The sequence below is a fragment of the Microcaecilia unicolor genome, chromosome 3 (genome assembly GCF_901765095.1).
Source record: "Microcaecilia unicolor chromosome 3, aMicUni1.1, whole genome shotgun sequence".
Taxonomy (NCBI): Eukaryota; Metazoa; Chordata; class Amphibia; order Gymnophiona; family Siphonopidae; genus Microcaecilia; species Microcaecilia unicolor.
In genome coordinates, this window is record NC_044033.1 from 323131000 (window position 1) to 323157756 (window position 26757).

At 42.3% G+C, this 26757-nt stretch overlaps 1 protein-coding gene across 1 annotated transcript in view; it reads right to left on the reverse strand.

Moving 5' to 3' along the window:
* ZDHHC14 (zinc finger DHHC-type containing 14) overlaps positions 1–26757 on the reverse strand; it is a 406180-nt gene that overhangs the window by 172613 nt on the left and 206810 nt on the right. Inside the window, exon 3 of the mRNA XM_030198384.1 lies at positions 18678–18836. Coding sequence (XP_030054244.1) covers positions 18678–18836 — 159 coding nt within the window. The remainder of the gene's footprint in view (positions 1–18677; positions 18837–26757) is intronic.

The following is a 26757-nucleotide window of genomic DNA, read 5'->3' on the forward strand; positions in this document are numbered from 1 at the left end:
CATCAAATTTGACCACATTTAAGGCATGGATACCTGAATGTGGAGTACCACAAGGATCACCTCTCTCACCAACCATTTTCAACTTAATGATGATCCCTTTGGCAAAACTCCTATCAAACCAGAACCTTAACCCATACATCTACGCTGATGATGTGACAATATACATCCCCTTCAAACAGGACATTAACGAAATCCTCAACAAAATTGATCAAAGCCTACACATCATGAACACATGGGCGGATGCATTTCGACTGAAATTAAATGCAGAAAAAACTCAATGCCTGATTCTCACCTCTCAATACAACACAAAAGAATTCACAACCATAAACACTCCAAACCTGAACCTTCAAGTCTCAGAAACGCTAAAAATCCTTGGAATCACCATCGACCGCCACCTAACGCTTGAAACTCATGCAAACAACACAACAAAAAAGATGTTTTACAGCATGTGGAAACTAAAAAGGATAAGACCATACTTCTTAAGATCCGTCTTTCACAGCCTAGTGCAATCCCTTGTGCTCAGCCATTTGGATTATTGCAACTCACTATACGCAGGTTGCAAAGAACAAACACTGAGGAAACTTCAAACAGCCCAGAATACGGCAGCCAGACTTATCTTTGGAAAGCCAAAATATGAAAGTGCAAAACCATTAAGAGAAAAACTGCACTGGCTTCCACTCAAGGAACGCATCACTTTTAAAGTATGCACATTAGTCCACAAAATCGTTCACGGTGAAGCCCCAGCCTACATGTCAGAGTTGATAGACTTACCACCCAGAAATGCCAAAAGATTATCTCGAACCTTCCTTAACCTCCACTTCCTCAATAGCAAAGGCGTGAAATACAAAAAGTTACACGCGTCAACCTTTTCTCAAAAGAGCACGCAGTTTTGGAATACACTACCGCGCAACCTAAGAACAACCTACGAGCAAGCTTCCTTCCGCAGATTACTGAAGACCCATCTTTTCGAACAAGTCTAAGGAAAAAAAACAAAGCACATAAAGTCCATACTTACTGTTCACTAATGCATCGTACATTCATCTCGGAACTCCCATTCCCGTATTATCACATCACTCATACCTCTACACACAGAAAGTTGTATACCATATGACTTCATGTCTTTTTATCGCCCCTTAGCTCCCATTGCTTCCTTCCAAAGTTGCAATGCCTATGTTCCATTATCACTTCCCTTAACGACACCTCAATTGTTTCGTCTAACCCTGCTTAATATAATCCCTAACTATCTGTATAAATTGTATTTCCAACATTCAACTCATATTGTAAGCCACACTGAACCTGCAAAAAGGTGGGAAAATGTGGGATACAAATGCAATAAATAAATAAATAAATAGAAGAGAAACACTTGGTACCAAAGTTCCGTACTGAAATATCAGAAGCAACAGACCTCTCTCACATTGCTAGTTAATATAAAAACAAATATGAAAGTACAACGCAAAAACTTAAAATACATTAAAAAAGCAAAATATATGTTTATCATTATTAGATTCTTTGTATAACAAAATATCAAAAACTGGGTAACAATATTCCAATATAGCTGCAGAATTTGCTACTGCATACACTATCAATCACAGCTATGAACAGTTACAAACCTTTATTGTTATCAAATATGTAAACATTATATTACTAAATACATAAAATCTATAAAATACTCCCTACACACACTACAATCTCACCACTCATACCAACACTCATCAAACATCAAACATACATCACCTCCTACCATCAAATATTTAAGACAACAATATAATCAATGAATATTGTCATATAATAGTGGACATGACTGGCAGTAGAGCACAGAGAGACTTATAATATATCAGTAGCAATTGTCCAGCCTACGGCTGATACCACCGTCAGCACACTCGCTGGAATACTATCAATGCGTTACCACTTCTTCCTTAGTTATCAGTCCTATTGAAGATCTGGCTGATTAAGCAGTTCTAAAACATCCCCCTGTAAAAATCGCAAGCTCTGAACGCTGTACAAATCCACATGAAACAGCATCAAGTCAGCACATCAGTTAGTAATCTTCTATGACTGCCAGCAATATGTCTTCCAGAATGTGACTGTTATCGATCAAAGGACCATTAAAGTTCTTCAGACTGCCAAAATACTTCTGGCATCAAATTTGCTACACCTCTCAGATATGACCCTACACAGTCCGTGTTTCACGCATGTGTGGGCGTTCTTTTGTGTTCTGCCCGCAACCCAGTATAGGAGCCTGATTTAGTTTCCCGGTCACTCGTTGAGACCCCTGAAGACGCTCGGATGAGAATATAACAGAATATAACCTGAATAAAGTTAAGATCACAGAAGTGGAGTTCCTTGATTGATAGCACACAGGCTTAAAAACATTTCGACCAATATTCTGCTTCACTTGGGGCTTTGTGCAGGGCCAGTGTAACCATTAGGCAAACTAGACTGTTGCCCGGGTGGCAGCTTCTTAGAGGGTGGCAAGCAGAAGCTGCAGGCAAAGAAAAACAAGCCTTGACAGACAGATAACCCAAAGAACCATCAGCATGAAGGTGAGTGATTTTTAAAAAGCCCATTTACCTGGATAAACAGCCATTTAAATCTTGTAAACAGCTTTTAGAAATTGTCATTATGTATTCAACAAAATCATTATTTTCCCAGCATCACCCATCTCAAAACAGTCCTGTAAAAATAAAAGAACATCACTCTTATTTTCACAGGACTGTTTTGAGATGGGTGATGCTGGGAAAACAATGATTTTTTTTTGTTACATTTGTACCCTGCACTTTCCCAGTCATGGCAGGCTCAATGTGGCTTACATGGGGCAATGGAGGGTTAAGTGACTTGCCCAGAGTCACAAGGAGCTGCCTGTGCCTGAAGTGGGAATTGAACTCAGTTCCTCAGTTCCCCAGGACCAAAGTCCACCACCCTAACCACTAGGCCACTCCTCAAATCTCAGGGGGTGACAAGGGGCATAACGTGAGCTGAGGGGGGAGGGTGCCGGATGGAAGGGGGAAGGTGGATGGGATTTGATATACTGACTTTCTGTGGTTTCAAAGTGGTTTACATATTATATACAAGTACTTTTTCTGTACCTGGGGCAATGGAGGGTTAATTGACTTGCCCAGAGTCACAAGGAACTGCAGTAGGAATTGAACTGGTACCTCTGGTTCAAAGGCCACTGCACTAGCCAGTTGGCTACTCCTCTTCCTCCCTCTTCCTCATCCACCTTGCACCAGTTCTGGCTTTGTGAAGGGGCTCATCTCTTTGGTAAGCTGCTAGCTGTAGCAATAGCTTTTTATATTTTGCATCTACAGCAAACAGTGATATCCGAGGGTGGGCCTAGGCTCCTGTGGGCCAGTTGATGTAGACAAGCATTCCTGATCCCGCAAATAACCAATCTGGGAAGGTTCAGGCATACTCTTTTCTATGCCTTGTATTTCACAAGCTAAAATGTTGGTACATTAAAAGGTGCATTTTCGATAAAACGTCCAAGTCTGATTTTGGACGTCTTGGAAAAAACATCTAAAAATTGAGTGGCAATAGCCCATTTTCAAAAGAGAAAAACGTCCAAAAAGTGGCATAAATCTCAGACCCAAAATGGATGAGCGGCAATTTTGATTTGCCGCACGTCCATTTTTTGGGGAAAAAAAGAGGCCTTTTTTACAGGTGCACTGAAAAATGGATTGGCAAGTGCTCAAAACCCGCGCCTACACCATCGCAAGCCATTTTTCAGCGCGCCTTTGTAAAAGGACCCCTAACTGAATAACAAGCCAATTAGCGCCAATAATTGGACGCTAACAATCAATTATTGGCGCTAATTGGCAACAATTTAAATTTATGTGCACATGTTCTTAGTCGGCATTCAATAAAGATGTGCATGTAAATCTTTAAGAGTGCATCTGAAAAAGGGGTATAAACATGGGAGGGGCATGGGCAGGTCAGGGGTGTTTGCTTCAGATGGGTGCAGCATAGGATCTCAGTGCTAACTGTTATTCTATAAAAGGCGCCCAACTTGGAGTGCTGTTTATAGAATAGCGGCTCAGTGCAAATTCTTTTCAGCACCCAAATTTGGGTGCCATTTACTGAATTTTGTCCTAAGTGTGCACCTACAAGTGTATATGCTGGTATTCTAAACATTTAAATGATCTGCCCTTCATCATTGGCAAAAACCTTCCCTTCATTATAGTTTCCAAAATAAGTAATATCCATAAATGTCTACATTAAAGAATGCAGTAGTTTATACACATTCTTGCGAGCGTCACACTTACCTTAAAGGGTTTCCTACAAACCAGCTTCTCATCAGAATAAGATCATCACGATCCAAGATGGCCAGCATTTCGTACTGTTGCTTCAGGATCCACAATGCTGGGGTTCTCTTAACAACGCTTATTTTTCAGCTGATGAGAAGCTGGCTTGTAGTAAGTCCTTTAAGATAAGTGTGACGTTCGCAAGAATGTGTATTAACTATTGAACTGTTTAATGTAGACACTTAGGGGTATTACTTATTTTGAACATTAATGAATGGAAGATTTTTGCCAATGATGAAGAGCAGCTGATTTTGATTGTTAAAGCTCTAGAGGTCATTAGATCAGGAGCTCTTTGAGGTTTTTCCTTCCTATTTTTTTTCATCTTCAAGCAGTGTTTTTCCTGTTTGAGTTATTAGTTCTCTTTAGTTTTTCAATTAAACATATTGTTTGGAGTTTGTGATATTTTTTTGTGTTACCACACCCATTTGAAATTTTGTAGTTGATTCTAAACATTTATGCATGTGATGGGTGTATAAATGTTAGCGCCCAGTTTATAGAATTGCCCTTCACATGTCTAGTTTCCTTTTGTTTTTTGGGGGGTTTATGTTTGACTTTATTAGGTATTCTGATAAGTATGAAGTAGTATTCTATGCTTCTTGCTGGTATTATGCATAACTTAATATTACTAAGTCATTCCCTAGACTACTGGTAGAACGTAGGAGAGAAAACTTGGAGGGACAATAAAGAAGTACACTGGCATCCCTGAAGCCTGTCTTGAAACAGAGATTTCTGTTGGACGCGGTTAAACCCTTCAGTGAATATTACAACTACAAGCAGCCCAGATAAGTTGGCTCCAGCGGGGTCCTTCATGTCCAGTATCGATAGTGTTTTTGAGTTAAAAGAGTCGTTTTGAGAATTAGGCTCTGCTCATGATTTTTTCAGTAATTTTTTGTTATCCTCCAGGTGAACTTAGGGGATGCGGGATGTTCGGGGAGAACTTTTGAACTGTTGATTTTATTTTGTTGTAAAGGGTTTCACTTTATGCAAAGAAAATTTTTTCAAAAAAAGGAATGTGAACTTTTGGAGGACAAGCAATGATGTATAGAGCTGCACAGGTGAGCTGCATTTAGCGGTATGACTCACTGAAAACTAGCTCGGGCTGCAGGAGCAGCCTATACTGAGTCCTTCTGTTCCACTCTCTAAACGAAATTTAAGACAGACGCAATGTTGTAGAAAGTTCTCCGCGGACATCCAGATTTCTTCCCTATGTTCTACCAGTAGTCTAGGGATTGACTTAGTAATATTAAGTTTAACTCTTGTCCCTCCCTGAAGGGATTTTATTTGACGGTATTATGTATATGAGATAAAAATGAGATAAAAGTGGGAGGACGACCAAGGATTCCAAAGACTGAAAGGATGTATAATAATGAAGATATTTATTGAGGTATCAAGACTCGACATAACCGGTTTTGGCGCCCTTTCGTCTCTATAATGATTAGCTGTCCTCGAGAGCACTATTTGCTTATTGCAGCATTCCATTACAAGTGCTGTGTCCGAGGAGACAACGAAGCACGCTTTAACTTTACAACGGTCTTTCTAAAGACCTTCTTTTGTTGAGGATTTGCCTTCATCAAATAGTTCCCAAAGGTATTTGGCATTAAGACTCCTGATGCAGGTCTAACGGCCGAAACACGACGTTGTGTCGAGTCTTGATACCTCAATAAATATCTTCATTATTATACATCCTTTCAGTCTTTGGAATCCTTGGTCGTCCTCCCACTTTTATCTCATTTCTTGTTGTCTGTGGGGTGTCTAGAGTTCTCCGTCCTCTGGCGGATTTCTTCCCGGTATTACGTATAAGACATTTTTTGGTTTATCTATTTTATATCTTTTATGTATGTTTTATTTAACGTTTTATCTTTTATGTACGTACTGTATATGATACGTAGAAGAAGGCTAAAGCCCCCATGTAGACAACAAGGTGAAACAGTGAGGCAAATAAACAAATAAAGTCAATCCAATTGGAATGCCGAGAAATCTTTAATGCTATATTCATCAACCAGGGTTCGTAGCACAGATAAAAGGACTCAACACGGCTGCGTATGTCTTGTTCCCCATTTAGAACTGCAGATATTTGGGCTATAAATGTTTTTAAATAATTAAAATATAAATAAATGTCTGTAAAGTTCTACAGATTTATTATAGTTTCTATGATCACTCTGTAAATTCTGGATCAGATTTTCAGTAGCCGTGGCTGCCAGATACAGTAAAGCACCAATGGTGGCCTCTTTTTTAAATGGCACCACTGAATATATATTTAAGCAGCGAGCATGTTGCTGCTTTTATGCATATATTAGACTGGCTTTTTTAATAGCCTGACATATGTGTAGAAATTATACATGGGAAAGCTGAATTTTGCCACTTGTTGGGTAGACAAGATACTATATATATGACTTTACAGCCTACTCTTTGCCCATCCAAAACAATCTATGCATAAAATTATACGTAAACAGGGACAACATTTTTTTAAAGGATTATACAGTCATCAGCAGTAGCAATCACTAATTAGTTTTAAGTATCAAGCGCTATATTTTTAGAAATATAACCAGCTGAACTGGCCACTGATCTACTGTGGGTGAGTGTGGATGGAAATACAGAAGAATAATACACAGGAAGCAAGGAGTGAATGTCCACTGAAATAAGGTCTTGAAGAGAAATCCCACCCCCTCTTTTGGGCCCACCAAAAGAAGGTACAAAAAGGACTCTAGTTTCATTACTGTAGCTCCTGGAATTACTCATACCAATAGTCCAAGAAGAAACCTGCTACAGACATAAAATAGGAGGGTAAAAATACCTAGGTATTTTACACAATAAAACAGTATATGCCAGTAGCTAAAGACAGAAATAGCTTATTCAGACTGTCCAGTAAGTTGGTGAAGATTGTAATTGCTGATCCATACATGCTACCTCCCCTCCCCCCACAAAGGTGTTCTCTTAAAAATGTACATTTCATTTTACTGCTGCTTTGAGTTGAAGTCGTGAATGACTGTTCATGGCAGGAAACAAGACAGAAAGAAAATACTCCACAAGTTCAACAAGCAAATGACAAAAGACTACTGGATGCTTCAATGCCTTTTATTAAGTCTTCACTTGACTCAACAGGGGCCGTGTTTTGGCTGTAGGGCCTGCATCCAGAGTCTGCCAGAAGGGGTACTGTATGAGGTACTAAGAGTGTGTCCTACTTCTTCTGACCTGGTCCCTGTATCTCTGGCCTTTGTTAGGACTGTCATATGCTGTGTCATACTGTGTGCCCTAGGAGAGAGGAGGAAGAATTTCCCCAGGAGAGTGGGTGATTAGCCACTGTAAAAAAGGTTCCCTCTCCTTGCTTGTTTTCCTAGACACAGGCAGATGAGCCTGGGAAGTTGTCTGGTCTCCACAACAGGTAGCTGGAAGTCTAAGGAAGGAGAAGCAGTTTGCCTCCAACAGGCTGCCATGTCAGCCGCTTAATAAACTATTATTATTATTATTAGCATTTGTATAGCGCTACCAGACGCATGCAGTGCTGAACACCTGATACAAAGAGACAGTCCCTGCTCAAAAGAGCTTATAATCTAAATAATACAGACAGACAAGACAGTTACGGGTGAGGGAAATAATGGGAGCTAAAAAGCAGCAGTGAAAAGGTGGGTTTTCAGCATAGATTTGAAAACAGGTAGAGATGGAGATAGACGTATAGGTCCAGGAAGTCTATTCCAGGCATAAGGTGCCACGAGAGAAAAGGAGCGAAGCCTGGAGATAGCAATGGAGGAGAAGGGGGACGACAAGAGAGAACTAAAGGTTCTTCTAGCTTGACACCAATCCTGACATGATTGACAGTAATAACAAAGTGTAAAGCTGAGTGAAGATTTATAATAAAAGAAATTTAAGCACCCAATTGTCTTTTGTCATCTCTATTGTTTTGCTTGTTTTGAGTGCCCATGGCACCAAGATTCTAGCACCTTTTGTTAAGCTGCGTAAGCGTCTATGTATGCCCAATATGTACCAAAATGGAGTTACCGCCCAATTACCATGTGGCTCTTGCAGTAATTTCATTTTCGGCGCACATCCAATACGCGCGTCTGAAAAATATTTTTTATTTTCAGGCACGTGTAATGGACACGCGCCAAGTGGCATTTGGCATGGGTAGGTCATTACCGCCCGGTTACCGCGTGAGTTTTTAGCACTAGGTCAATGGCTGGCGGTAAGGTCTCAGACCCAAAATGGATGCGCGGCAATTTTCATTTTGCCGCATGTCCATTTTCGGCAAAAAATTTTAAAAGCCCTTTTTTACAGGAGAACTAAAAAAATGGATTGGCACATGCCTAAAACCTACGCTTATACGACCGCAAGCCATTTTTCAGTGCGCCTTTGTAAAAGGACCCCAGAGTAAAGAGGAAACTGCCTGATCAAAAATACATTCATGATGGAACATTTGAAAATTCTTTGTTACAATTTCAAAACATATGTAGCTTCCTTTGTTGTTATCTGTGGTAGTTAGGTACTTTTGGCCATCCTCCACTGTTACACTGATTACGTTTATTGTATCTGAAGTGCATCAAGATGTTTTTATTAATATATAATAACCATTCTATCACACATTTGTGAAAAATGTTGTAAACTGCATTCTATCATAGAAGCTTTACAAATAGAAGGCATCTTGAGATATGTCTTCTATACAGCACCTGTTTAATTTACAGCAATTTAGCAGGAGGTTGAGGTCCTTTGCAAAAAGCTGGCTAGCTCTAATGCTGAGCTCTAAAAATCACAGTGCATTTTTCATAGTCAAATTAAATGGAATTTGCAATCTGCTTTAGCCAAGCAAAAAATTGTCTCTATATAGTATGAACAATTTTCAGATTAGCAATAGGATGCTCAGCATGAAATTCACACAAATTCAAGGACAAAAGCAAACTGCCCTGGACTGTATTTATAAGTAAATCACTGCTAATGGCTGAACAAAAGACCACATGAATGCGTTTTTGCAGACAACATACAAGCATAAGATGACCCTTGTTGAGTCAGACCTAGGTCCACTGAGCCCAAAACTCTGCCCCTGCCTGACAGTAGCTAGGCTGGGTCACAGGTATACAGTGAATCCCAAAAAGTAGATCAAATTTTTCATAGCTCATTTTAAAGGATAAGCGGTGGCTTTACCAAGTCTACCTGGCTAATGTTTTCCTCCACAGCTTCTCCAATCCCCCTTTGATAGTTGCTTTGACTACGTTCCCAGGCAACAGATTCCACAGCTTAATTATACTCTGCATGAAAAAATTTTCTTCTATGATTTGTTTTCAATATGCCTGGGTTGATGATTATTTATTTATTTGGTTCTATTTATTGCCTTTCTGAAGAAATTCACTCAAGGTGGTGAGAAAGAATAAGTCTGTTAATTTCATGGACTATCCTCTTGTTTTAGTGTTGTTTGAACATGTAAACAATTGTTTCCTATTTAACCATTTCACACTACTCATCTAATATAATAAAACTCACCCTAAACGTTCTGAGGACACTGACGTCACTTCTGTAATGAAGGGTTCGTGGTGGTGAAGCCACCGAAAGCACCATGTCGCTGGGCCCCGCCCTTGCGTCAAACGTGATGTCGAGGGCGGAGCAATGGCGTCACGCGTCGAGGGCGGGGCAATGGCGTCAGTGGCTTCACAACCAAGAAGCTGATGAAGGTGCGTTCATGAGGTGCGCACCTATGGCGTCAGTGGCTTCAGAACGACGAACCGGTGGGTAGGGAGGGAGGGGGTGATGGGGAGGAGAACCTTGCTAGCGCCCGTTTCATTTCATCCAGAAACTGGCCTTTTTTTACTAGTGATGTTATAAAACTTCTATCATATCCTCTCTCCATCATCTCTTTTCAAGATGAAGAGATCGAAGCTATTTAACCTTTCTTCATAAGGGAGGTGTTCCAAACCCTTTATCAATCTTCTTGCCCTTCTCTGAATCTTTTCAAGGTCTGCTACATCATTTTTGATAGGGGGCAACCAGACCTGCTATGCACTGATGCACAAGCAGTTTTGATCTCCATTCCTTTTCAAATAATCCCTAGTATTCTATTTGCTTTTTTTGGCGTCCACAACACACCAAACTAAAAATGTCAATGATTCCAAGATCTTTTCTTGGATTTTAAATAAATTTAAAATCCAGCATTTTCTACCTGTAGTTGAGATTATTTTCTTTATGTGCATCACTTTGCTCTAGTCCACATTAAATTTAATCTGCTCAATCTCCTACTCTCACAAGATCCTTCTGCAATACCTCAGAAACCTTTTCTGTTCTACTTTCAATATTTGTGTGTCATCTGCAAATCTAATCACTTCACTCATTATTCCTTTCTCCAGATCTTTAATGAATATGTTGTATAGCACAGGTCCTAGTACAGACCCTTAGGGCACTCTAATACTGAACCTCTTCCAGTTGGAAAACTGACCATTTAGTCTCATACTCTGTTGTCTGTCTTTTAGCCAGTTTCCAATCCAACCTAAGAGAAACAGGCTCCAAAGTATTGAGGGTCTTTCTCAAGCACAGTAAAGTCAGGATCTTTCCTTTCTCAGCACACTACCAGAACCCTTATCCACACGCTTATCACTTCTTGCTTAGACTTTTGCAACTTTATTCTTACAGGTCTCCCACTCTCTCTCCTCTTCAATCTGTTCAAAATTCTGCTGCACGACTTATATTCCGCCAGTGTCGCTCTGCTCATATTAGCCCTCTCCTCAAGTCACTTCACTGGCTCCCTATCCATTTCCGCATACAGTTCAAACTCCTCTTATTGACTTACAAGTGCATTCACTCTGCAGCTCCTCAGTACCTCTCCACTCTTATCTCTTCCTACACTCCTCCCCAGGAACTCCATTTACTGAGTAAATCGCACCCTTCTCCTCCACTGCTAATTCCAGACTCCGTTCCTTTTATCTTGCTGCACCATATGCTTGGCATAGACTTCCTGAGTTGGTACGTCAAGCTCCATCTCTGGCTGTCTTCAAATCTAGGGTAAAAACCCACCTTTTGATGCTGCTTTTAACCCTAATAAGTACATAAGTACATAAGTACATAAGTAGTGCCATACTGGGAAAGACCAAAGGTCCATCTAGCCCAGCATCCTGTCACCGACAGTGGCCAATCCAGGTCAAGGGCACCTGGCACGCTCCCCAAACGTAAAAACATTCCAGACAAGTTATACCTAAAAATGCGGAATTTTTCCAAGTCCATTTAATAGCGGTCTATGGACTTGTCCTTTAGGAATCTATCTAACCCCTTTTTAAACTCCGTCAAGCTAACCGCCCGTACCACGTTCTCCGGCAACGAATTCCAGAGTCTAATTACACGTTGGGTGAAGAAACATTTTCTCTGATTCGTTTTAAATTTACCACACTGTAGCTTCAACTCATGCCCTCTAGTCCTAGTATTTTTGGATAGCGTGAACAGTCGCTTCACATCCACCCGATCCATTCCACTCATTATTTTATACACTTCTATCATATCTCCCCTCAGCCATCTCTTCTCCAAGCTGAAAAGCCCTAGCCTTCTCAGCCTCTCTTCATAGGAAAGTCGTCCCATCCCCACTATCATTTTCGTCGCCCTTCGCTGTACCTTTTCCAATTCTACTATATCTTTTTTGAGATACGGAGACCAGTACTGAACACAATACTCCAGGTGCGGTCGCACCATGGAGCGATATAACGGCATTATAACATCCGCACACCTGGACTCCATACCCTTCCTAATAACACCCAACATTCTATTCGCTTTCCTAGCCGCAGCAGCACACTGAGCAGAAGGTTTCAGCGTATCATCGACGACGACACCCAGATCCCTTTCTTGATCCGTAACTCCTAACGCGGAACCTTGCAAGACGTAGCTATAATTCGGGTTCCTCTTACCCACATGCATCACTTTGCACTTGTCAACATTGAACTTCATCTGCCACTTGCACGCCCATTCTCCCAGTCTCGCAAGGTCCTCCTGTAATCATTACTCACTTGTTCAGTACCCATATTTTATCATTCCCACCTTAGTAATTCCTGTCCTAATTAGATTGTAAGCTCTGTTAAGCAGTGATTGTCTCTTCATGTTCAAGTGTTCAGCACTGCATACATCTAGTAGTGCTATAGAAATGATAGGTAGTAGTAATAGTAGAATCTTAAAAATTGCTGTTCACCAAAGACTATCTGCATGACCTACAAAACTTCTGAAATAATGTTCTCTAAACAAATGAATCAAAAATTTAAATTTTCATGCACAATAACATTTATTTATTTCTAAATCTTTATATACCCTCTTCTTGGCAGCAGTCATTCAAGATGGTGTACAATGTTTTTTTTTTTTTTATTCTTTATTTATCTTTTTAATCAAATTTACAAGCTATAATACTTGTGCAAGAAAAACAGATTAATATGATTACAAAGAAATTTTCTTAATCAGAAATTATACAGGAAAGAGAAAAAAAAGCATCTTGTTTTAGACCACCATAACGGGGGGAGTATGCCGATAACTTTAGGAGAAAAGAAACAGGAATATATAATAATGAAGTAAGGCTTAACGGATATTACCACTATAATCTTCAATACATTCCCTAAAGAAAATACAAATTGGTTTCAAACATCTTTCATAATATTCTTTTGTGCAATAAATTGTTTTAAGTGATCCGGTACAAAGAAAACATATTTTATATCCATATATTTTACAATGCATTTGCACGGATAATTTAAGTTGAAGGAAGCCCCCAATGACAGAACTGCTGGTCGTAAGGTCAAAAACTCCTTTCTTTGCTTTTGTGTATTTTTGGTAACGTCCGGGAAAACCCATATTTTCCCCCCATAAAAGGGGTTTTGTAAATTTCTTAGAGCCAGTTTCCTCACTAGCTCCAAGTCTTGTTGAAACACAAATGATACCAAAAGGGTTTGCCTATTAGTTATAGATGTCAAAGATGTTTCCAAAAGTTCTGATACACTTATATCAACTTGCGGAGTCTGTAATTCAACATTTGATCTATTTGTTGGTAAGTAATAAATTTTACTCAATGGTGGAATATTATCCGATGCAAACTTTAAATTTTCCACCAAAAATCTTTTGAAAATATCCATAGGTGAATATACTGATGTCCTGGGAAAGTTTAACAATCGAAGATTCAATCTTCGATTAAAATTTTCAAAATATTCAAGTCTATTGTGAATCTGTGTATTATCTTGAATCAATTTTACAGTTGTTTCTTTCAATTTGGTGGAGTCAGTTTTCAAAAGGCTTATTTGCTCATTGACCTCATTTTTCATTGTGGCAAATGCAGTATTTAAAGTTTGTACCTTTTCAGTCAGGAAATCGATCTTATTTGTTGAAATCCTCATCGTATTATCTAAACGCTGGAGCACTTCCCATATCGTCTCCAGCGTGACCTTTGCATTCGAGGCCGTTGATGTTAATGGACTCTCCTGAGTAGCTATGAAGCTCTCTGGCTCCGTTGGCATGGAAGCCCCGGGAGGCAAACCGACTTTCTGGCCCAGCGGTAGAATGCCTACTCCGACTTCCGGTCTCGGCGTTTCACCCCCGAAGTCGATCGCCGCCGGTTGCAAAGGTGGGCAAATAGTTGGAGGAGACAACGAAGTGTCTATCCCTAAGATTTCGGCGTCTCCTACCGCCGTAATATCAGCAGGGCCTCCAACCTGAGCAGTGGAATGTCGCAATAGAAACTGATCAAGCTTCTGCTGGACGGGCGTTGATGTTAGCACCGACTGGGCCGCCGGTCTAACGGTCCCTTTTCTCTTGGTGTGCGGCATCGTGAAGGTAAGAAACCAGGAAAAATCTTTAATGAGGAAAAAAAATAAAACACCAAGAGAATTTCAAACTCCAGCAGCGTTGAGTTAGTCACCTATGCGAACAGATGGTACCGCCGCCATCTTGCTCCACCCCCCCACAATGTTTTTAAAACAGTATTAAAATAATAAAGGGGCCCTTTTACTAAGCTATATTAGGCTACATCCTGTAAAAGAGGACACAGCAATTGTGATTTCTTAAAATTTTTAAACTTTAAATGCAAAATCTAAAATTTTAAAGATACTACGTTCCCTTATCGGCAGTCAATGTAATTGTGACATAAGTTGTCCTGTGCTAGTGTTTGTCAAGAATCTAGCTCTCATATTTTTATTCTACCTGAAGCCTCTGCATTCATTTTCTAGGAAGACCTACACATAGCGCATCACAATAGTCTAATGAACAATGAAAAAAGCACAAAGGGCTCTCAAGAAAGCGATAAGTGGACTTTATTAATGACCTGACACTATTAATAACAAGGCGCCTTTCTTCAGCACCTTGCTCCATACCTGGGACTCCGTGTGAGAGTGGCTTTTATCATATGGAGCTGTCATTGTTTGTGCAAATACCTATACATTGAGTGCCATTTGGTTGTACTGATCCCTGAGGCAGGCGTGAGTTGACGCCGAAACACAGCCCGTGTCAGGTCATTAATAAAGTCCACTTATCCCTTTCTTGACAACTCTTTGTGCTTTTTTCTGGACTGCTTTTGCTGTGTACTTTGACCCTCTCCATTCTATGTGCACTACTATTCGAAACAACTCTTCATCAACTTAGAGTCTTAATCTCCTAACAAGCTGCAACTTGAAATACACTTTCTACTAGTGATACCTAAATTGTCTAATCCCATCTTCCTCTAAAATCACTCCTAAAACCTTAAGAAAGGATACATGATGTAAAATATCCTTCCCTACAGAGGCTTGCAAAGGTCCAACCATTCAATATCTCCAAAACAGAAGAGCTGCATTATTGATATCCCACACCATACCATTTTCTGGAAACAATTCTTTAATATATCTAGTCACATTCACTCGTTGCTTACGTCCATCCCCATCAGTTGAAAGAATAAGTTGTATATTATTTGCATAAGCATAAAACAAAACCCCAAATTGCCAAACCAAAGCACCTAGTGGAAAGAGAGAAATAATAAATATTAATGGGGGGAAAGGGGAGCCCTGAGGCCCCCAAGACAACTTTCTATCAACCACTTTCCACCAAACTTTACCTTAAACCATCTACCAGTTAAAAGAGTAAATCCAACACAATACTTTTCCATATAACCCCACACTGTCACAATGCTCCACAAGAACTGTCTTTATCATACCAACAGAAATCAACAACATTTTCTACCCTTTATTTCTCCAAAAATACACCTCACTAAATAAGGCTACCAACATAGATTCAGTACCTAAACCTTGTCTAAATCCTGCGAACCTCATATCCAAGCAGACCAGACTCCTCCAGGTAGTCATATTTTTATCTTGTGCAATTTTAGTTCTGTGTTTCATTCTTTCATGTTTTTTCACTTGCATATTTTTTTAGGTATATACAGTGTGCTGAACAGATTGGATGCTGTAATTCATACAATGCATTGAATAACTCACGCCATTTTGAACCCAGTGATTGACACGGCAATATCAATGAGGATCACTCCTGCCCTACCTGCTAGGCAGAAGGGAAACCCCTAGTAGGTCTTGGGGGGTGTCTTTGGAAGAGATGCAGGGCAACATCTACAAATAGGCTTCTTTTGCACATACCATAACTATAATGGGGGGGGGGGGGGGTGAGAGGGGTTCAATGTAGATTTCTAGGGGGTTCAGATCACGTTGTCTTCAGGGGAGTGGGGGGAAGGGAGTCTGCGCAGCATTTCTTTTACCACTGGCCCCTTTAAAATGCTCCTGAAGATAAAAATTAACCCCAAATTTGGAGTTATTTTTCCATTAATAATGACGTTTGCGAAGTTCAGCACAAGCTGGTTTGAATAATAGTGAGATGCTTTGTATGCGTTTGCATGTTTTGAATCTCATTATATTGTAGTATGCGATGTGGTAAACTAACATTCTTTAAGGGCAAATAACACAGGATTTTTTCTTTTAATGCACTTTAAGTAGAAAAAATTCTGCATCATTCCTTTAATGCAGTTTAGTAACTACCTCCTAACTCTTAGTGGAAAAACAGCAAGTTACACCTAGCCAGGCTAACCAACCTAGCTAGGGGCCCCTTTTACTAAATGGCAGTAAGCCCAACGCGGGCTTACCGCTCGCTAAACAGGAAGAACCGCCGGGCTACCACAGCAGCCCGGCAGTACTTCCCATCCCTAGCAAGCCATCATATCCGGCGCTACAAAAATAGTGTACCCGGCGGTAATCGGGTAGTGCCATGTGCTGCCTGGTTACCACTGGGTTAGCGTGGGAGCCCGTGGCGGTATGGGCTTCCCCCAGAAATGACTGCACGGCAAGTGTTTTACTTGCCACACGGCCATTTCCTGCAGGAAAGAGAGACTTCCCTTTTACCTGCTGCGGTAGAAGGGGGCCTCGGTGTATGAAAAACACACGCCGACGCCAGCACAGACCCTCTTTAGCCGCAGCTTGGTAAAAGGGGCCCTAGGTTTGGTTGAATGTCTTTCTTTAGGTAATCAGGTAACATTACTCTGCTAGTTTTCTTACTCATACAGTTATAGAAAATGAGCCCATTGCTATACCTTTCAAGCAACACATCCAGTGGTGTGCTGATAAATGTTTAACAACAGGCTCTCTCCCCGGTCCACCTCTGCGCCCCCCCCCCCCCCCACACAAATTGCAGAGCTGGCTATAGCCAGGGAGAGAGCCTGGGGGGGGGGGGCAATGCATTACTCCAGGAAAAAAAACATTAAATGATCCCAGGTTCCAATCTAATTCATGTTTAATGTGGGATAAAATGCCATAAATAAGTAAATAAATATAAACTTTTAATGTTGAGCACATGATTCTCAAAATGGGCATATTCCAAACACTATAATGAAAATAAAATGATTTTTTTCTACCTTTGTTGTCTGGTGACTTTGTTTTTTTGATCATGCTGGCCCAGTATCCGATTCTGCTGCTATCTGTCCTCTTAATTCCGTTTCCAGGGCTTCCTTTCCATTTATTTCTTTATTTTCCGCCTTTCTTCTTCACTTCTTGTCCTACATCCGTAAGTAAAAGCTGGGTCCTCCGCAGACTTGACTGTCCAGTGGATCCAGCTTCTGCCTATTTTCTTCATCCATGTGCAGTTTTTCTCCTCTCTTCCTTTTCCCTCATCTCATATCCTTCCTCACTCTTCCCTCCCCTCCATCCATGTCCAGCATTTCTTCTCTCTCCCTTCCCTCTCCTCCATCCATGTCCAGAAACCCTCCTCTCTCCTGCCCTCCCCTCCCATCCACCCATATCCTGCAACCCTCCTCTCCCTCCTGCCCTCCCCTCCATCCACCCATGTCCAGCAATCCTCCTCTCCCCCCTGCCCTCCCCTCCATCCACTCATGTCCAGCAATCCTCCTCTCCCCCTGCCCTCCCCTCCATCCACTCATGTCCAGCGACTCTCCTCTCCCCCGCCCTCCCCTCCATCCACCCATGTCCAGCAACCCTCCTCTCCCCTGCCCCCCTCCATCCATCCACACCCAGCAATTCTCTTCTCTCCCCTGCCCCCTCTATCCATCCATACCCAACGATTCTCTTCTCTCCCCTGCCCCCTCTATCCATCCATACCCAGCGATTCTGTTCTCTCCCCTGCCCCCCTCCAGCCATCCATACCCAGCGATTCTGTTCTCTCCCCTGCTCCCCTTCCAGCCATCCAGACCCAGTGATTCTCTTCTCTCCCCTGCCCCTCCTCCAGCTATCCAGACCCGCGATTCTCTTCTCTCCCCTGCCCCCTCTATCCATCCATACCCAGCGATTCTCTTCTCTCCCCTGCCCCCCCTCCAGCCATCCAACCCAGCGATTCTCCTCTCTCCCCTGATTACCTCCATCAAAGCGGCCGCGTCATTGAAAGCCCTGCCCGTCTCTAGCCTTCCCTTCGAGTTTGTTCCCTCAGAGTCTCGCCCTCATGGAAACAGGAAATGACGTCAGAAGGCGGGACTCTGAGGGAATGAACTCACGAAGGGAAGGCTAGAGACGGGCAGGACTTTCAATGACGTGGCCGCTTCGACGGAGGTAATAAAAACGATTTAACCCCCCCCCCCCAGGGCAGTGCAGGCAAACGAGGGCAGTGGTGGGAGGTGAGGTAAACAGGGTAAACATGGCTTGTGGTGCCCTCTTGCCATGCTTACCTCGTTTACCGGAGCCGGCTCGCTGTACTGAACAACCGGCTCACAAGATCTTTAAAAAATTAACAACCGGCTCCAGCACACCACTGAACACATCTACACTTTTGTTGAGCAGTGCCGCATGCATGTCGCTATTACACAAGACAAAAATTAGCGAATTGCCAGATTTGTATGAAAAACCAAATGTGAACCAAGGTAAATATCACCCAAACCTATATCGGCCTTCTCAAAATAAACTTTTCAGATATCAGTTCTGACACATTTTCTTATGATGTACACGGTAAATTTGTTTCACTTCTGCTTACCTACACAGTTATCACAAAGGCTGCAATGAGAGGCACGAGGTGGGCGGAAAATTTTGCAGGTGAAACAGTATTTAAGTTTCACTGTCTGTCCATTGATGACTACTTCCTTTGTTCTAGGAGGAGGCCGATATCCCCCTGCACTTGAACCATTGGCAATATCTGTGAGGGAATAAAAGTATGCTGTTAAAAATAAGTTTAAAGTCTTGCTTTATCACCTAGAAATGCACTAATGTAGAGCTGCATTTTAGAAAGGATGTACAAATCAAAATTGTGACACTATCCAGCTCATTTTCGAAAGAGAAAGGCGCCCATATTCCGACCCAAATCGGGAGATGGGCGCCTTTCTCCTGTGGGCACCCAAATCGGTATAATCGAAAGCCGATTTTGGGCGCCTCCAACTGCAATCTGTCGCGAGAACGGACAAAGTTGACGGGGGCGTGTTGGAAGCGTGGTGACGGTGGGACTGGGGCGTGGTTATCGGCCGAGGAGAGATGGGCGCCTTCGGCCGATAATTGAAAAAAAATGGAAGTTTTTAGCAAAAATTTAGGTCACTTTTTTGGGACCGTTTTTTTCATGAGCAAGTCTCAAAAAAGTGCCCTAAATGACCAGATCACCACCGGAGGGAATCGGAGATGACCATTCCTGACTCCCCCAGTGGTCACTAACCCCCTCCCACAAAAAAAAAACAACTTTAACAACTTTTTTTGCCAGCCTGTATGCCAGCCTCAAATGCCATACCCAGCTCCATGACAGCAGTATGCAGGTCCCTGGAGCAGTTGTTAGTGGGTGCAGTGGACTTCAGCCAGGTGGACCCAGGCCCATCCTCCTCCTACCTGTTACACTTGTGCTGCTAAATGGGAGCCTTCCAAACCACCCCCAAAACCCATGGTACCCACATCTAGGTGCCCCCCTTCAGCCATAAGTGCTATGGTAATGGTTTAGAGTTGTGGGTAGTGGGTTTTGGTGGGGATTTGGGGGGCTCAGCACCCAAGGGAAGGGAGCTATGGACTTGGGAGGTATTTTACCTTTTTTTTTTAAATTGTTACAAGTGCCCCCAGGGTGCCCGGTAGGTGTCCTGGCATATGAGGGGGACCAGTGCACTACGAATTCTGGCCCCTCCCACGACCAAATGCCTTGTATTTGTTCGTTTTTGAGCTGGGCGCCTTCGGTTTCCATTATTGCTGAAAAACGAAACCGCCCAGCTCAAATCCGCACAAATCCGATGCATTTGCCCAGCACAAACCGTATTATTGAAAAAAAAGATGGACGCCCATCTTTTTCGAAAATACGGTCTGTCCCGCCCCTTCACGTACCCGTTCTCTGAGATAGACGCCCATGGAGATGGGCGTTCGCGTTCGATTATGCCCCTCCACGTCAAGTTTTTCAGTATTTTAGAATATGATCTGCTGATATAGAGCCTGTTTCAAACTACATCCAGGAATACGCTGGTTACATGCAGCTAGAGTATCCATTTTACAAGCATCAATATCTAAACTATTAACAGGGTCAACACAGCAACATAAATGTGTATGTGCTGGAATGCACGTGTATGTTGGTATTTCAGCACATGCGTGTGTATGTGCTGGAACATATATGTGCATGTCTGCCATTTTAGAAACATTCATGTCTATGTTTTCCAAAGCAGTTACAGACATCCTCTGCCAGTATCACTTTCGAGGGGGATAACAAACATGGGGAATTAAGGGGTCAACTACCCCTAATCCTTCTAGTGCAACACTGCACAAAATGAGCAACTTTCTCTAACCTAGACATTCCAAGTAGACCCTGATGGTGATGTCAGCGGACATATACATGCACTTCCCCTTCTGAAATGAGGAATGCCTGAGTATCATTGTCACAATCTAGTCTAGCCTGAAACATACCCAGACTATGCCCCTTTTTCATATGCATGTATTCATATTTTGGATGTGTATATACTGGCTTTCTAAATCTTGTGTTATGCACTTCCAAAACACAAATAAGGCTTCTAAAATGACCGCCATGTTGAAACGTTAAATTATGAATTTCTCAAAAATGACATAATTGATGGGCATGACATGATATTTTTTCCTTATCTTATTTTATTTAGAAACTATCATCAAAAAATACAATCGTATCATATGCAACCACTGTGTGGCTTTGTAAAAGGGGGGCATAGTTTGATCTGGGCTTCCAAGATAGTCTTAAAATAAGCCCATGCCTCATGCATGCCTTTGATCCTGGCAACTGCTTCTTTTATCATAGTCTCCCTTTTCAAAATTATGTTCTGCTACTTTAGTTTTATTTTCAGCATCTTCCTTCCAGTGATGACAAATTTAATCACATTGGGCCAGATTCAATAAATGGTGATCAAAAATGGGCACTGGAAAAGATTAGCACTAAGTGTGATTCTATAAAGGGCTCCTGCCAATTCCCAAATTATAATTTTGGGTGCCAGACTTATGCCTGATGACACCTAGTGTAAATGCTGGAGCCTGATTTGGGTGCATTGACCCATTATTCAGTAAAAATGGCTGCAATCTTGTGGAACACCCCTGACATGGCCATGCCCCCTTTTGAAATATGTGCTATGGGATGTAGGTGCCGAGCGAGCAGCCAGATGCATGCACAAATCCTAATCCGTGCCAATTAACATCAACAATTGGTTGTTATCTATAATGCCTAAGAGAAGGGGAAGGTAAGGTTTTCCTTACCTAATGCCCCTTCTTCAGTCCAGATCGCCATGCTTCGGTATGGAGTGGTGCAGCAGGAGAGTTCCAGACTTATTCCCTTTGCCTCGAGAGGGCATAGAGACCAGTCGCTGCTTGGGGAGAGGGTATGTCACTCAACCCACCGGACTGTACACCCCCACAGCCATTAGCATGCAGCTCACAGACAACGTGAACTCCTCCCACTGTGCAAGTTGTTGTGGTGCCTTCAGGTGCGGAAGCTTACTGAAAGGATGTTGGAACGTCATTGTCGGGGGCAGCCTCTCCCGGTCGGGAAAATACTAAGCAGAGGGTTGGAGCAATGTGCATGGAACCACCGAAGCCCAAGGGGAAGTTGGTTACCCTGTGGGTTCTAGTGGGTGAGATCGAGAACTAGACGTGGTGGTGAATGTTCCAGCAGAAATCACAATAGCTTCTATTTGGCAAGCTATTACAACTCTTACAAAAACTGTGAGTATCCGAATGAATGCTATAGAGAAGGAAGTGGACAGTGTTACTCAATGAATAACACAGTTAGAAGCTGTGGATGAGGAGAGCCAAGGAGGAATTTCCAGTTTGAAGGGAGAAATAAAAGATTTAAAGACAGGGCAAGTTAGGTTGATGCGATCCTCATTGGACTTACAGGATAAGATGGAATATGTGGAAAATTCTTTATGTGCCTGCAACTTGAGTTTCTTGAATTTTCCTAGAACTCAGCTGTTATCAGCTAAAGAACTTTTTAAAGACCTACTTGAAGGATATATTGAAACTGCCCAATGAGCCCTTGCCTCTGTTGAATAAGATCTATGACCTCCCGTACAAGAAAAGGCAGCCATCTGAGGTAATGAGTCAAGCTAGAAATAGTTGATGGGAAGTGAAAAATATCAATTTATGTGAAAGTAGGCATGACATATTCCTGTGTATTATGTTATTTTAGCTAACATTAGTATAATAAAAAAGTGCATACTTTTTGTTAAAATTTGAACTGAGTAAAAGCCAGATTCCTCACATTCCTTCCCATCTGATAAAAAGAGGGGCCTCAGTCTGAAAGCAGTTTTTTCCTACATGGTCAGTGATTTCCCTATTGGTCAGAGATGAGGTATATCCTTGAGTGCCTTTGTCTTTTCTGGTGCCCCTTTTCCCTGGCTCTCGGCCTTCTCAATTATTGCAATAACATGTCTTTGCTGGGACTGCTGACCATTTTCATGCAAAAAAGCTCTGCAGCTAGGCCGAGCTCCGAAAACAAGTGGGAAAGATTTTGGATTTTGCTGTGTTCCTGACAACTGTGCTCACCTTAATTCTGTAAGGTTAGCTAGCTTAAATGGACGCGACCAAATTTGGTCACTTAGAGAGGCGACATCAATCTACAGGATGCAAATAAAAGTTAAGTTGTCTGATTACTGTATTAATTGTCTGAGTATTATCTGCACATGTCTCTGGGAAACCAAAAGAAATGTAAGCCTTGGAGGAGCAGTGTAGACTGCAAGCAGTGAAGAGCTTACAGTGGGCTGCCTCACGACCTGGATAAAGCGGCAGGAGAGGCTGTAGCTGAGAGCTTATAGTAGAGGTGGTCTAGCTGGCAGGCTGTGGAGACTGTGAATTAGTTGTGCAGAGAAATCACAGTGTAGGCGACTACCTAGGGGCTCACATCAATAGTGAAGAAGGAGGGGTTTCCCCTGATAGTTTGAATATCTCAGAGGTCCTAGAAACATCACAAGATATTGTGGACACAGAAGTAATTCTTCTGGTATTGTTCATGTTTGAATCTTATAAAACTTTAATTCTTCGTTTGTGTTTCCAAGTATAGAAATCCTTTATTTAAGAGACATAGACTGTGGTGGGTTCCTGATGTTGGTAAAGAGACTCAGCAGCAACGTAAATTTTTTCTAGAATTATGCCAACGCGTGGTACAGAATAGCGGAGGTTTTTTTCTTTGTTTTCCTGTAAAATGTTTAGTTAAATCACAAAATGTGAGATATATTTTCTATGACTGTTCAGCTTAAACAAATTATTAATAAAATGTCTTCCTTGAAGATTGGTGATAGATCTGCTGATTAGAATATGATGTGTTAGTTCTTGCTGTTTAGAATATGAAATGTTATCTATCAGATGTATAATTTGCCATGCAATTTTGGTCTTTTTCTGCTAGTGTTTTTTCTCCTATATTTTTACTCTCTGATATTTCTGCAGGATCCCAATATTGGAGCTATGAAAGGATTGTATTGTTTCTCCTGTATTTAATTGTTGTTTATATTTTTAATTCTGTTTCTGTACAACTATTATTGCTTGTTTTTTTTTTTAATTAAAAGCATAATTAAAAAAAAACAATTGGCTGTTAGCACCCCATTATTTATGGTTAAGAGCTTGTAAAGAGCTAGTTATCCAATTAAGTTGCACATGCATCTTGGAAGCACGCCCAAATCTGGGCGCCATATATAGAATCTGGGGGGATTGTGATCACTATTGCTTAGTAGTTCCAATACCATTACCGTTTGTAAAGGCCCTCTGTACCAGTAAGGATTTGATCTAAATTAGTTTGCCCTATGGTCAGTTCCTTCACCTTCTATTCCATGAAGCCATCAGTTATGGAATCTAGAAACCACCTGCCTACAGGGCCGTGCCTAGGGTCTCTGGCGCCCCCCTGCAGACTATCAGTTGGCGCCCCCCCCCCCCCCTCCGGTGAAAATGATCAGCCCCCCCCCCCCCCCCCCCCCCGGTGAAAATGATCGCTCACCACTTGCTACACTGACAGGAATTGTCAGCAATATTCTTAGAAACAAATTGCTATACATTGCAAAATAAGATAGCAGATGTAAATTCTCAACGTAGACATATTCCAAACGCTAAAATGAAAATAAAATGATTTTTTTCTACCTTTGTTGTCTGGTGACTTTCTTTTTCCGATCATGCTGGCCAGTATCTGAGTCTGCTGCTATCTGTCCTCTTAACTCCATTTCCAGGGCTTCCTTTCCATTTATTTCTTTACTTTTCTCCTTTCTTCTTCATTTCTTGCTCTATATCCATTTCTCCTCTCTCCCTGGGTCCTGCCCTCCCATCCATGTCCATTCTTGTCCCTCTCTGCCCTTCCCTCCTCCATCCATAGCCAGCAATCCTCCTCTCTCCCCTCCATTTCCAGCAAATTGTCCTCTTCCTGGGCCCCCATGTCCATCCTTGTCCCTCTCTGCCCTTCCCTCCTCCATCCATAGCCATCAATCCTCCTCTCTCTCCCCTCCCCTCCATTTCCAGCAAATTGTCCTCTCCCTGGGCCCCCATGTCCATCCTTGTCCCTCTCTGCCCTTCCCTCCTCCATCCATAGCCAGCAATCCTCCTCTCTCTCCCCTCCCTTCCATTTCCAGCAAATTGTCTTCTCCCTTCACGCGATTCGCGAACCGCTTCTTAGCACTGCTTAAAAAAAAAAATTACACGTCAGCAGGAACAGGCTGCTTCAGCCAATCCCAGGGGCCTTCCTTCAGCGTGTTCCGCCCCTGAGGGCTGAAGGAAGGCTCCTGGGATTGGCTGAAGCAGCCTGTTCCTGCTGACGTGTAAATTTTTTTTTAAGCAGTGCTAAGCGGCAGCGTGGTTCGCAAATCGCGTGAAGTGGGGGGTGGGACGATGCGACGGCAACGAAGAGGTCGCAGCAGCGTCAGCATAGGCGGTCGGTGGCCCAACTGTTTGGGGAGGCTAAAGGGGGCGGGGTTATGGGTGGTACCAGGGGGCAGGGCTTACATCCATAATTGTCCGACAACACACAGGAAAAATAAATAAAAGTAAAATAGTCACAATTAATACCTTTAACAATTCAACATCAGATCCTCCAAAATATTATAAAACTATGTCTGATGTTATGACAAACTAAAATGAATTTAAAGTGTTGATGTCACCTTAGTACGGCCAACACACAATCTTTCCACTGCAAAACACTATACACAAACTTGTGCAAAAACACACTCAGAAACTTACCAAATCATAACAGCACTAATTCCAAGGACAGGACGAGCTACAATCTTATGCGTGGAAAAGCAGCACTGTAATTACACCAGGCTCTAAAACACCAATACACTACCTAGTGAAAAAACCAAAACCAAAAGGGCTGCAAATAGTACACGCTAGCAGAATACTGCACCTTGATCACACATGAAAAACACAGGACAACAGATATGACAAAAGGAACTAGAAATCAAAAGATATGAAGGCAAAATTATGAATTGGAAAATTACCTCAAGAAGTCAGACTTGGCATGCAGCAATACTAGAGAAATTGAAACTTACGTGCAAAATATCACAGATGCACATTTCCAAAAGCTGACATATTCCAATTAATACATTCTGAATAAAATACTTTTTTCTACCTTTGTTTTCTGAGCATTTAGTTTTTCTATTCGCTTTGGTCCCAGTGTCGTCTGTTTTATGGTGTCTTCTTTCCATTTGATATTCTTTCACTCACCATGTCCACCATCCTCCTGTGTCCTTATGCGTTCTGTCTACCATCTGTGGCACCCTGTCCCTATCCTTCCTCCAGTTGCAGCATCTGCCCTCAAAGCGTTTCAATCCAGTCCTTAAATTCAGCAGTTTCCCCTCCATCCATATTCAGCATTTCTCCTCACTCCCCTCCCCTCCCCTCCATTCATCCATCCATCCGTGTCCAGCAACTCTCCTCCCTCCCCTGTCCTCCATCCATATCTAGCAAATCTCCTTTCTCCCCGGTTCTTCCATCCATCCATCTAGCAAATCTCCTCTCTCCCCTGACCCCTCCATCCTTCCATATCTAGCAATTCTCCTCTCTCCCCTGCCCTCCCCTACATGTCCAGTCCAGTGATTTCTCTTCTCTCCCGTCCCGTCTATCCCCCCTCTCCTCATCCTTCCATCCGTTTTCCCTCTTTATCTCCCCATCCTTCTGTCTTCTTCTTCCCTCTTTCTCTCCATGTCCTTCCATTCGTCTACCCCCTCTCCCGATCCTGCCATCCAACATCTACCCCCCTCTCTCCCAATCCTTCCATCCAGTGTCTCTCTCTCTCTCTATCCCCTTTTCCATCCAGTGTCTCTCTCTCTACCCTTTTCCATTCATCATGCCCCCCTCTCTCTCCCCATCCTTCAATGTTTCTCCTCCTGTTAGTTTCTCTCTCCCTTCCAGTGTCTTCCCTCTTTCACCCCCCCCCCTCCCATTTTCTCCTCATTTTAAGCAGCTTCTCCCTTTCTCCAGGACTCCAGCCCTTCTCCATGTCCCCTCCTTCTCTCCCCATCTTCCCACTCTCTCCATTATACCTGCCTAGTGCCTCTCGCTCCCCCTTCCACCCGGTATTAATTTGTTGGCCACTGCTGCTGCTTCTCCTCTTCAGCAGCAGCAGCACCCCGAGTCCAGACAAAAAAAAAAAAAGGTAGCACGCGTTACATGCA